Source organism: Gymnoscopelus braueri, assembly GCF_963280865.1.
Source record: "Gymnoscopelus braueri genome assembly, chromosome: 17".
Lineage (NCBI taxonomy): Eukaryota > Metazoa > Chordata > Actinopteri > Myctophiformes > Myctophidae > Gymnoscopelus > Gymnoscopelus braueri.
The window spans coordinates 38690792-38704871 of NC_137617.1; the positions used below are offsets into that span (position 1 = coordinate 38690792).

General features: G+C 42.9%; 1 protein-coding gene across 1 annotated transcript in view; it reads right to left on the minus strand.

Moving 5' to 3' along the window:
* cUnh10orf90 (chromosome Un C10orf90 homolog) overlaps positions 1 to 11082 on the minus strand; it is a gene marked incomplete at its 5' end in the record, with an annotated part of 53749 nt that extends 42667 nt beyond the window's left edge. The window contains 4 exons of the mRNA XM_080455766.1: positions 2289 to 2383; positions 6831 to 6903; positions 9944 to 10205; positions 10739 to 11082. Of these exons, the coding sequence (XP_080311892.1) occupies positions 2289 to 2383; positions 6831 to 6903; positions 9944 to 10205; positions 10739 to 11082 (774 nt within the window). The remainder of the gene's footprint in view (positions 1 to 2288; positions 2384 to 6830; positions 6904 to 9943; positions 10206 to 10738) is intronic.
* Positions 11083 to 14080: the final 2998 nt, after the last annotated feature.

Below are 14080 nucleotides of genomic sequence, written 5' to 3' on the forward strand. Positions count from 1 at the left end.
AAGGACCACCCAGAATGATACGTATTTGTTCGCGGACCCCCCCCCACCACCACCATCTCACAATATTTTGTTCCAGTGAAATAGCAGATCTACAAGCTCATAGTGCGGCACTCGGTGCCGCGCTATGAGCTTGTAGATCTGCTATTTTTGAATAGCCCAAAGACATCTTTCAAAAATTACACAGATGCGTTCCCGGTCTTAATGGGCTAATATAGGTTCTTATGACAGCAGGGTCAGCTGTTGATGTTCTTCCTCCAGGCCCAGGCTGTTTGTTCCTCAGCGTTCTCACATGACTCTCTTCTCCCTCCACGCTTGACTCAGCCTAAATGCCCCCGCTAGCATCAGTAAGCAAAGCGAAAGGCAGCAGGCCATAGAGATATATACCCCACACAGAATGACAATGAGACTCTCTCTCTAACCGTGGGGGACGTGCGGCGGGGCACAGAGCGATGTCTCTCTGCCCCCGTAGGCCAGTGGTGGTGGTAAAAGGATACTCATTTTTTTTTACTTCAGTAAAAGTATCAATACTGTAATGTATAAAATACTCTGTTACAAGTAAAAGTCCGGTAATCAGAATTGAGTAAAAGTATACAGAAGGATAATATTGGTGTGGAGAAGAAGAAAAAAACAGAACATTAAAATGGATAGTTCACCCCCAAAATGAGACTTGAATTCATTGTTTTTGTCGCATTCCTTAGAGACCAGCAGCGGTTCCGGTAGGAGATGCAAAGAGTCTCCTTTGTGTCTCCTATACCGGAACCGCTGCCTACCGGTCCGCTGGTCATCAAATGATTGGCTTAGGAATGCGACAAAAACTAAAAAAAATATCCATGAATTCAAGTATTCAAATTCATTTTGGGGTGAACTATCCCTTTAACGTGACCGGTGCTGAACAAACAGGGCCTGTTTGTTGTGTTAACACACTGAGGTAATTCGGAGAGGGGCAGCAGTGTGATACAAACACAGTACACACACGCTACACCATAATGACCACAACTAATCACTGCAAAAGTGCAAAAAACACTGACGCACTGTAAATAACAACTAATGAAGTCATTCATTCTGATCATGCGCTCCCTTGATCCTCTGAGCTGAGCATTACAGTACACACTGTGTCATTAGTGTTATGTAATTCAAAGAAAACTGCTCTGTGGCAGTGATTCCTAACCTGTGGGCAGAGTATTACAAGTGGGCATCGCCCCCCCCCCCCCTCCCAAAATAATAATGATTGGCAAAACCCTAAGATTTTAATGTCAATACAACATTAATATTAACTCTCTCAGTGCCACGCCCCGAGATATCCCTAGTTTTTCCCGAGTACCCTCCCTGCCAGCACGAGAAATCCCGAGTTTTTACTTTTGACTGTGGTCGCGCTATTCTGTTGTCAAGGATATTTGGACATAAACATTTAAAGTGAACTAGGTTGTTTTGATGCTTTCTGCCTCATTATGTATTTATGTTTTTGAGCACCCAGTACAGATTCCTCTTTGACACTGTTTATTTTTCATGATCACTTTCGCTTCCTGACTCCTTCAGACTCATTGGGTTCCGGTTTCATGACGTAGATTCCGTTTCCGGTTCTAATTTTTTTCCCGCGGTCATTTTCGGCCAGAATAGGGAAAGTCACGGTTTTTCACACGGTATAAAAAACGAACGGAGAGGTCCACGTCTACTCTCTTTGGTCTGGGTGACGATCAGTCATCGTAGTCGTGTATCGCATCGTAATTTAGCCCGATCAACGATTGTCGAAAATGTCAACATCCGGTTATGACCGGATGTGACGTGAGCCTGTTTGGGAGGGGGCGAGTGAGCCAGCGAGGTCATCAATGTGTCGATTTGTTGCTCTCTACTGGTAGAACTGTATTATGGGTTTAAAAACCCAATCAGATAATTTATTTGAATGTAAAATTACAAAATTACAAAATAAAAAAAAAAGCAAATTGCTGGCACTGGGGGAGTACTTTATGAAAATACTCTTGGCAGTGAAAGAGTTAAAACATTGATGTAAAAAAAACCATCTCATCTTATTTTTGCTTTTAAACCTTGAAAAATCTATTTTCTAAGTATCCTAAATTAGTTCTATCGATCCAAGCTCATTAAATAAACATGCTCTGAAAATGCATGCAGCCCACACATCTGACCACTTAACACGGCATCCGGCATCAATCTGTCTTGAGAATGTTGTTATTATTTTTAAATTATTTCTCCTATGGGTTTATTATCTACGCTATTCAGATTATGAAAAAAAAAAAAAAATCTTCACCGTGAGTAAGACAAGAGATGTTTACCTGTTCACCGGCGGGAGAGGCAGGATAGGGAGCCTGCTGCCACGTCCTTAAACCCACAACACTGGGACCGGTGTGACTTCTCTCCACCTCTCCACCTATATGTATGAAGGATAAACAAATGACTGACACACTCCCAAAAGCACACTACACACAGTAGAACTGACATTCCTAAGCCTGGGGGGTTGGTGATGTTGACATGACAATGTCAACATCATAAGCAGTGGTGGAAAGAAAGTTGTCCGAATAATTCAACATTTTACTTGGGTTTGACATCAGCAAGGCCATGCGGTCGATATGGGTTCCTAATAACGGCAAATCCAATGGGTTCAGGTCTGAGACAATAAGTCTCCTGCAGGAGGCGCTGTCTGAGGCCTGTCCTGGAGCTCAGGAGTCTCCGTACGTAAAAAAAAACAGATGATGACTTAAGCTAAAGGTACAAGTACTTAGTTACTTTCCTCCACTGTCAATAAGCGGTGTTGGCATTGCTGTGTGTTCATAACAGCACCCAGAGCAAGGAGACGTCATGGCTACACCAGTCTGTCAGTGTTGACTGATACTGGCATCTTGCCTGTTGTACCTGTCTGGCTGCATCTTAGGTCTGGGCAATATATCAAAACCAACATTTAGAACCTCTATAACCCAGTGCTTCTCTGATTGCATTATAGCAGCCTGGCATGGCCAGACTAATATCACTGCATAGATATTAGACTGGAATCTCTGTGTGTGGAACCTGCATTTAAAGTACCAAAAGTAGAAAGTACTCATTATGCAGAATGTCCCATTTCACATGTATTTTCAAATGTATAACGATCTTTTGAAAATAGCAGATCTACAAGGGGCGAATAAAAAAAATGGCTCTGGTGATAAACCCACCCCATATTTGCATACTGGGCCCTGATTGGTCTCTCACTACTTCGGAGGGAGCGAAATCCAATCACAACTGAGCGGTGCCAGACCAAATCTGCAGAGGGCTTTTTTTTTTCAATGTCAGATTTGTCTGATTTCCCGGCTATCGCATTAGGCCACAGCCCCCATGACAGTGTGTACGAATGGAACCATAGGCGATTTTGGGGGGGGGCATGGGGACATCCCCCCCCCCCCCCCCCCGGGGACTGGACTTTTTTTTTATATATATATATATATATTTTTTTATATTAAAATAATATATATATATATATGTCTCATATATAGCTTATATTATGTCCACATATATAGATATATATGTAGAGACAAATGCAGGCGGCCAATTCCGAATAATGTCACATATATATAAAAATATATGTTCATATATTTCCTTTGCCCCCCCCCCCGGTGGCAGAGGCAAAAATCGCCAATGAATGGAACCATTCGTACACAACGGTAGTACAATACAAAATTGGCATGGTTGGTCTCTCTGCTGTTCTATTGAGACATTTAGGTCAAACATGACCTTTGACACAATCCTGTTTCTGGTTTGACACAAAAGGTGAAAATTCCATTGCCATGGTGACCACTCTCTCACTTTGGGACACCCCTCCCATTTTTCTTTTTTCTTTTGTTTGTTTGTTTGTTTGTTTGTAAAGGAGATTGAGATTGTAAAAGACACGTGGGCAAACACTGCACACAGGAACAAGTGTTTGTTAACTCTCTGAGTTAAATGAACACTCTTGAGTTTACCCCTGCAGGCATGCCTGAGCTAAAAAATTAAAGGGATAGTTCACCCCCAAAATGACTTTTTCTATCAATTAGTCACCCCATGGAGACTTGTATTTGTGGATATGTTTTCGTTTTTGTCACATTCCTAAGCCAATAATTTCATGACCGGCAGTGGTTCCGGTAGCAGACACAAAGAGTCTCATTTGTGTCTCCTACCGGACCCGCTGCCTACCGGTCTGCTGGTCATCAAATTATTGTCTGCAACTGCAACTGGTGGGAAAAGTACTCACATTTTTCACTTAAGTAAAAGTATCAATACTGCAATATATAAATACTCTGTTACAGGTAAAAGTCCGGAATTCAAAATGTACTTGAGTAAAAGTTTTCAAATGTATAAACATCTTTTGAAAATAGCAGATCTACAAGCGCATTGTGAGCTTGTAGATCGGCTATTTTCAATCGGCGCAAATGTATAAAGGGCTGACGTGGCTACTGTATGTTTTGTAATAACAATCAAAATCTACAAAGCAACTAACCAAAGTTTTCCAAAAATTGTAGTGGAGTAAAAGTAAAAGTATTGAAAATTGGAAATACTCCAGTAAAGTAATTAAAGAATACCTCAAAATTGTACTTAAGAACAGTAGTGACATCCTCGGTAGGCAGGTTTGATCATTTCAAACAAGATTTCATAGATTTACATATAACCCAACAATGAGATACAGAGTGAGCAGACGGGAATAATGTGCACAATCTTATAATAAGCATTAGTGAGGATTAATTATATGAAGATAAAGTTGAAAATCTAAGAGTACTTCTTCCACCACTGAGTGATGGGTTCATCAACCCTATTCCTCAGAGAACTGCTGGTTTTCTGTTCCACCATTGAGGTTCCTCGTCACACCAGCTGTATAATCAGGGACCCAGGACATCAGGTGAATGCAATTAACCTTTTTTTCTTTGTTCTCCCCAATTTATTCATTGCCAATTTCTCCATGTATATGTCAGTGCCAACCCCTACTTGTTGGTCTTGGTAAGGGTGTGGTAATTTAGACAACTGCACGTGTCCTCTGATACACATGAAGAAGTACTCAGATATTTTACATAAGTAAAAGTATTGCAATACCACAATATAAAAATTCTATGTTACAAGTAAAAGGCCTGTGTTCAAAATGTTACTTGAGTAAAAGTACAAAAGTATTGGCATCAAAATATACTTAAAGTACCAAAAGTAAAAGTACTAAAATGTTTGATAATAGCAGATCTACAAGCTCGCGACGCGTTGTGAGCTTGTAGATCTGCTATTTTCAAATAGCATATAAGTATAAAATAGGGCTAAAGTATTTAATGTATTTTATAATATAATTTACATCTGAAAACTAGTAACTAGTAACTAAAGTTTTCAAATAATTTTGGTGGAGGCAAATATTGTACTTTTAGTGCAACATTTGCTTCTGAGATGTAGTGGAGTAGAAGTAAAAGTATTGAAAATTGGAAATACTCCTCCAGTAAAGTAAAAAATACCTCAGCATTGTACTCAAGTACAGTACTTGAGTACATGTACTTAGTTACTTTACACAGGCGTAACACATGTAGACGAACACTCTAGCCAATATAGCCAAATAGCCAAATTCTACTAAAATGTTTGCCTTCTCAACTCCTTCGTCCTCTGTCTGTCCTCCTCCAGCATGGCGGTGTTACTGTGAAATTGGTGACCCGTCAAAATATGTGACCATCGTCACATATATATGTTACAGGACGATTGAAGAACCAGGACGGAAGAAAGCGCGCTCGTTTTTACAACCCAACCAGCAATTCTGTAGAAAAAGCACTAGAGGGAGCCACGAGCCAGGCTTTCCAACTAAAGTGCACACACATATATGGCCGCAACCACACACACACACACACGCACACACGCGCATGCACACGCACGCGCTCATGCGTTCAATTTAGAAACAACACTGGGAGCCACGAGCCAGGCGTACCAACTAAAGTGCACACACAAACACACACACACAGTCCACACACACACACACACACACACACACACACACACACACGCACGCGCAAGCCAGGATTTTTTCTTCAATTTCATTTGGTTTATTGAAAGCATGACTGTTAAGATACTTTTATTGTGTTCTGGCTTTTGTTTTAGTTTCTCCCTGACACACACACACACACACACACACACACACACGCACACACACGCACACACACACACACACACAGTGATCCATGAAAAGAACTATTCTGTCCCTATCGGTTCACAACTCGGACGGCGCTGATTCGACTCATCAGAGCATCGGCCGGTCAACGCGGGCACTCGCGCCTGGAGGCGCGAGGGCGCGCCTCCTCGGCCTCAAGCTCTGCTGAGTCGGCGCGCCTCCGTCATGGACAATAACTATTATCACGTGTGTGTGAACGCGTGTTCAGCGTTCCCCTAGCGTAGCTTCCTGGTTGCTACGTGGGGGGGAACAACAACAGACAGGTCTGCGTCGCATCAAAGCCCCGCCTCGTGCCTAAAAACTAGCGCTCTGTCTTCAATCGTCCTGGTTCTTCAATCGTCCTGTGACATATATATCACTCCAGACTTCACCTCGCCGTAGATTACGACTCTCGTAGACGTATTTTATCGATTCTGACATTTTCAATCTACATACGAGAGTCGTAATCTACGTCTAGACTTCACATAATGTCAGGGTCCCAATATAAATCACAGCTGTTTGTTTATGAACAGAATATAACAGGTGGTGTCACTGCCAAGCCCTGGCTTAATTGCAGTTCCTTCCTCTGACACTAGGTTTAACTCTGTTTAGTGTTAATAAACAATCAACAGTGGTTCACTGGCCATCTGTTGAAGAGGTGAGGACACACAGTTGGCTATCATCAAATTCATAGAGCTTTACATACCCAGATGTCTGAACCCATTGGTGCTGACTGGAGCCCTTTGCAAAGTTGGAGCGATGGGTTGTTTCAACTTCACCTGTAAAAAAAGGCCCATAGAAATGTTATTTCGGCAACACAACTTTCTGCCACAAGATATCGTACAAAAAACTGAATTAAACATTGTTTATGTGATACATTTTGTGTGTGTGTGTGAGCAGTGGAGAAAGTTGTCCAAGATAAAAATGTCACTAAATGTACAATAATACTAAATCCATTAAAAGCCGGGAAAGCATCTGTGTCAGTTTAGATTTTTGCATTGGCTATTCAAAAATAGCAGATATACAATCGTGTTTGGCCCATTTTCAGCCTATCTTCATATAGTTGACCATCAATAATGCTCAATACAAGACCACCATTTCCGTCTACTCCCTCTGTGCCTCAGAGGAGGAGCTGTGGACAGTTCAGAAAACTGCCTGAAACCTACCAGTGACATCCTCGGTAGGCAGGTATGGTCATTTCAAACAAGATTTCAAGATTTACATCAAACCCAACAATGAGATACAGAGTGGGAATCGGCACGATCTTATAATAAGATTTGTGTGAGAGAGATCTTATTGATCAATATTTCAGCAATAGTTTGTATTCAAGTCAACTCTCACTGAAGGTCATGAGGCAATCACACAGCCCAAAAAAAATGTCTGCTTTAATCTACTAGAGCAGTTGATCATGTCTTCCCCCTGAGGGCCCTATAGCTGTGAGAGAGGGCCAGAGAAGTGATGTTCTCTGCCTGCACATCAGTCCCTGGCAAACCAGCACTGGAAAGTAAATAAGCACATTTACTCATGTACTGTACTCAGTGGTGGAAAGTGACTAAGTACATGAACTCAAGTACTGTACTTAAGTACAATTTCAAGGTATTTGTACTTTTTTTTATAATTATTCTTTATTTGTACTACTACTTCTACTCCATTACATCTCAGAGGGAAATATTGTACTTTTACTCCACTACAATTATTTGAAAACTTTACTAGTAACTTGATTATTATTACAAAACATACATTAACCACTTCAGCCCTATATACATTTCGGCCATTTAAAAATAGCCGATCTACAAACCCTACAAGCTCATAGCGTGGCACCGAGTGCCACGCTATGAGCTTGTAGATCTGCTATTTTATAAGAATCGTGACATTTTTTGAAAATCTTTGAATATATATTAAAGCGAACATTTTAACTCAAATCTTTGCTTCTGGGGATTCTACGACTTCTAAATCCTAACAGTTTTTTGAAAAATCTTCTGTTGCTATAATATCAGTGGTTCTCAAACTTTTTCATGTCAAGGACCCCCAAAATGATATGTATTTTGGCACAGATGCTTTCGCGGGCTTAATGGGTTAAGTAAAAAAAAAAGAAAGAAAATAGAAGCACTTCTTCCACCACTGCGGGCAAACCTATTAATTTCAAAGTCATTTCATCAGTGCATGGAGGTACAAACTCCCATTGACTTCCACAGGCTGCATCATCGACATGCATCCTCTCTCTGGGCAACGAACGCAGCTCAATTTCTGCCGCCGCTCGCTGCCGCTCCAAATGAGTCGTAAAAACCTTTTGAGAGTGCAGGGAGTTCCTGCAGTGTAAGCTGTTTTCAAAGGATGCCAGAGCACCGCCTTCTCCCCGGGTAGCCGAGACTTGACTACTAATGGTCTCTCGGTGGCACTCTGTTTCTTTTTTCCCCTTTTTTTTCTCGCCTTGTGTCACACAATGCACAGTCACCTCCATCAGAAGGCCCTTCTTTTTACCCCCCGAGGTATTTAGAGCTGTCTCTCTGCCTCTCCAAATTCCAGAATCACGATCAGACAGCCCTGAGAGGGTTTTGAAGCTAAAGCCTGATTTATACTTTGTTGATTATTGTGTCTCACACCGAGAAAAATGGCCGATCTACAAGTCTCCACTGGTGCACAACTAAGTATAAATCAGACTAAAGCTTTTAAGTTGTACTTAATTGCCTGACTTGCCAGAGATGCATTTATCGCTTCAAATCTGTTAATTAAATATGATCTATCTATCTATCTATCTATCTACATATATATATATATATATATATATATATAAACTGCCCAAGCAGCAACACTGCCCCCATGGAAAGATGCCACGTTTGTCCCTTCAGGATAAGGCCTGTGCAATAGGAAGAAAGTGGAAGCTGGTGTTCCGTTATGCAGCATTATTTGGTGTCAGGCCTGGGCCTGGTACCATTTACAAACATAGGACCAAGTTCTGTGAGACTGGTGAAGTCAAAGGAAGACAAAAACCCAAGAAGACCGGTTCCTCACCCTTGCTTCACTGAGGAACCATAGGTTTTCTTCCAGAGATTTACAGGCAAGATTTGCACAACGGTACCACAGACAGATGTCAAAGTTGCAGGACCCATGCTCAGGTGCCAGTTACACACCTGTGACTGGCACACACCTGCCTGCAAATGGTACCAGGGCTGACACCAAACAATGCGTAATCTGCATAACGGAACACCAGCTTCACTTGCCCTATTGCACAGGCCTTATCCTGAAGGGACAACGTGGAATCTTTCCATGGGGGCGGTGTTGCTGCTTGGAGCATCACACAAACTCAACAAAGTTGCAGAACCCATGCTGTGACTGGCACACACCTCTCAGCAGGTGTGTGCCAGTCCCACCTTTGGGGGGCGCTACCCACACGTTTAGCTGTGTTGCTCATTCCTCGAATGAGCAATGGTCAAGAGAGTCAAGAGTGTACTCATTTATCAGCTTAATTGTTATAGTGTTCCAGTTCCAATTTCGTCTGCTAATTTTTTTGTGTCACAACTTCCAATTGCACTTGTCTAATCTGTATCCTGACTGAGTTCTCTATCCTGATTGGATAAAATTGGTATCCTGACCTGATAACGCATTTTCTGCTTAATAAAGAGCTGGAGAGACATGGAGACTCCTATTACTGAACACACAGTCTAGTCTATGGCAAACAGAATATAGAGCTATTTAACACTTATTTTAACCAAAGAAAATCACTTACCCTACCCTTTAAATCAACATTACATGCTTCAGGGTTGACCCTGATCAGCTTGAAAACAAACCATTTTTCCCCCCAGGTGCTCTCTGTCCTACCTGGCTGGTAGAGTGGTCCATGCTGTGCTGGCTTTGGCCCGGACCCCCGGTCACCACCACTCTCCTCTGGATCGGCAGCCAGCCTATCTTGACCGACGTCAGACAGCTGAGTCTAGTGTGCTCCTCCTTCCCCGGGGCCTGCATGATGTGGGCTCTCTCCCAGCTCCCCCTGCGCTCAGCGGAGGCTCTCACGAGGCTCTCCTGGCTGCCCAGTGAACTCCCCCCCCACTGGCTGAGGCTCCCGCTGCTTGAGTTGAAATCCCTGTTGTAGAAGGAATGATGGAGCCCTTGATGACGTGCAGTGGTGGAAAGTAACTAAGTACATTTTACTTTAAGTACCGTACTTAAGTACAATTTTGAGGTATTTGTACTTTATTTGAGTATTTAATACTTTTACCAATACTTTTACCTCTACCCCACTACATCTCAGAGGCAAATATTGTACTTTTACTCCACTACATTCACTTGAAAACTTTAGTTACTAGTTACTTTTTAGATATAAACTATGATATAATCAAACATACATTAACCACTTTAAACCTATTTTATACCTAGGCTATTTGAAAATAGCTGATCTACAAGCTCACAACGCGTCGCATCGCGACGCGTTGTGAGCTTGTAGATCTGCTATTTTCAAATATTTAGTACTTTTACTTTTGGTACTTTAAGTACATTTTGATGCCAATACTTTTGTACTTTTACTCAAGTAAATGTTCAATTCTGGACTTTCACTTGTAACAGAGTATTTTTATATTGCAATATTGGTACTTTTACTTAAGTAAAGAATTTGAGTACTTTTTCCACCACTGATGACGTGTGGGTTCTTTATTGAGAGCCGGCATGGACGCGGTCAGCTCGTTGAAAGGTGGCACCGCCTGGTCACCACGGACTGGGTCTCTGAAATAGCCGGCCTGGAGGCTCTCCATCTGCCGCGTCCATCCACCTCCCCTCTGGCCGCGTTCGATAGCACTGTGGGGCCGAGGGCCACGGACATGGGGGCGAGAGACACATTGGGGCCTCACCTCCTCCTCCTCCTCCTCAGATCTTAGCCTCGCCCAGTTGGACTCCTCATCCCCCGATCTCCTCCAGCCCGATGGGGTCCTGCTCAGGTGGGGGGCAGCTGGCCCTCGGAGCGTCATTACTAGCTCAGGGGGGCTCAGGTAACCGAGCCGCACACACACGCACACACAGCTCGGGTTTCGGCGCACCACGATAAAGAAGGCCTTTTTACGGTGAAGGTATTAATGAGAATCCTCTTGGCTCTCAGCTCTCCTGGTTACCAGAAAGGCCCGTCGTCAGGCATACAGCTGGCAGGATGAGAGAGTGGCCATGAGAGTGCCGTGGTATCAGAGTCCTGTCATGAGTGAGAAATTATATATTATGTATAATAGTACTAGAGTTTGAATGAAACTTTTTAATTTCAAGGACCCCCAAGTTTGGTGTGTATTAGGCCAGGGGTTCTCATCCTGTGGGTCGGGACCCCCAGGGGGGTCTCCACATGATTTTGGCGGGGTCCCCAGATGACAGTGAAGTGACAATTTAAGGACTTTTAAGACTATTACTGCATCTAAAGTAATCAGCAAACAATACTATTGAAATTGGTTAAACATTGTCAAATAATACAAGACAGAGGCCAAAAAATTGAAAATAGCAGATCTACAAGCTCACAACGCCTCGCAACGAGGCGCTGTGAGCTTGTAGATCTGCTATTTTTTAATTCTTAAATTTTTTATTTTATATATATTTAGAAATGTTCGCTTTAAAAAATATATAGTCAAATGTTTGCACACATTTTCAAGTTTTTCAAAAATAGCAGATCTACAAGCTCATAGCGCGGCACTCGGTGCCGTGCTACGAGCTTGTAGATCTGCTATTTTTGAATAGCCAAAGTATAAAAGGTTAAAGTGGTTAAAATTATTGTGATTTTTCTGGGGACCCCCTGGAACCCCCCCAAAGACCCCTGGGGGTCCCCGGACAGCACTTTGAGAACCAATGACCTAACAGACTAAACAAGTACTTACCAGAGATGAAACATGTTGGGGAAAAATCAAAGATATCAAAAAAACAAAAATAATCAGATGATTCCAAGTATCTTTTTCCCCTTGGTGAAACGGCTCCTGTTGCTGCTATATGTCTGGAAGTAAGCTGGGTGCTACTTATTGTAGGTGCTGGTGGGTGATGTCTCCAGTGAGGCATGTAGCAATGTGAAGGATGTTTTGACCAACAAAAGAGCTACTGAACAGCAAGCTGCTGGACTGAAACATCCACAGAGAGGAAGAGGGAGGGAGGGAGGGAGGGAGAGAGAGAGAGAGAGAGAGAGGGGGAGAGAGAGAGAGAGAGAGAAAGAGAGGGAGAGAGAGAGAGAGAGAGAGAGAGAGAGGGGGGGGAGAGAACAAGAGAGTGAGAGGGGAAGAGAGAGAGAGAGAGAGAGAGAGAGGGGGGAGAGGGAGAGAGGGGGGAGAGGGAGAGAGAGAGAGAGAGAGAGAGAGAGAGAGAGAGAGAGAGAGAGAGAGAGAGAACAAGAGAGAGTGAGCAAGTTAGAACAGTGGTTCTCAAACCTTTTCATGTCCAGAAGACAATGACCCCCAAATTAAAGGGATAGTTCACCCAAACAAATTACTTATTTTCTATCAATTACACACCCCATGAAGCCTTGAATTCATGTAGATTTTTTAGTTTTTGTCACATTCCTAAGCCAATAATCAAAGTATTGGCTATGGAATGTGAAAATAAAACAAATAAATCTCCATGAATTCAAGGCTTCATGGGGTGTGTAATTGATAGAAAATAAGTCATTTTATGGGTGAACTATCCCTTTTAGGCCTATATGTGTTTGGCCGCGGACACCCATCTGAAAATATTTGGAAAATATACCCCCCATACAAGATTTGTGTTGCTAAAATGGTTCAAAAATATTCACATCCAGCAAATCTACAAGTTCACAACAGTGAGCTTGTAGGTTTCAAGTAGTCGATGTAGGGTTAAAGTGGGAAAACAGATTTTTCAAGGACCTCTCCTGACCTCACTTTGAACCACTGGATTAGAGTGAGAAGAGTATGAAAAGAGTGAGCTGAAAAGAAACAGAAGGAGCGGTATAATAGTCGAACTGTGGATAAAAAAAAAGAAAACAAATACGTCACAGCATCACAGTCACAGTCGTGTGATTGTATTAATCTTGTCTCTGAATTTAACGACATGCTATGAAAACAAGAGATCCCACAGCACAGGGACACATGTGGTGCTAGAGGGCGACATTCATCCGAGCTGATAAAACCATCCCTGACATCTAAAGGGATGTCTCTGCTAACAGGGCAGATCTAATTAGCTGATTCCCCCCATGTTATTCAGTGACTACTGTAGGTCACACCGCCTTCAAACGTCCCTTTTGTGGATCATCCCCCTGTTGCCTCTATATCCCCTCTGTGATCTCGTGGTTGGTGGCTGATGATGAGGCATTGCTCTATCCTCAAGGCCTCTGTTCCGCAGCCATGTGATATCTGCAAGACCAGCTGTGGAAAAAATGGCCTTGTGTTGTTGTGTGTCTGCTTGGATAAGTAAGCTGTGACTCGCCGATGCACGGCGTACCAAGATATGCATAGTATTTATACCAGCATGCGCATAAAAAACAGTGGTGGAAGAAGTACTCAGATATTTTTACTTAAGTAAAAGTAGCAATATCACAACGTAGAAATACTCTGTTACAAGTAAAAGGCCTGTGTTCAAAATGTTACTCGTAGAAGTACAAAAGTATTGGCATCAAAATATACCTAAAGTACCTAAGGTACTAAGGCACTAAAATGGTAGAAGCTAGAAGGTCCTGGGTTCGATTCCCGCCGGGGACGCTGTGGGTGCTAGGGGCGTGTCTTCTCCTCCACGTCATCAGCGCCCATACCCTAGGTGGGGTTGGCGAAAGGGCCTACCTACTCTGTGTGGAGTTTGCATGTTCTCCCTGTGTCTCCTAGGGTAGTTAATACCCTCACAAAAACATGTAGTAATCCTGGTCGCTTTACCGCCTCCCCCATGACAGCCGGGGCGCCTGATGGAGGGGAAGGGAACTGGCTGGAATAACGTGTTCCTTCCACGCGCTACGTCCTACCGAGGAAACTCCCCCCTGTCAGGTGACAAGAAGGTCAGTTG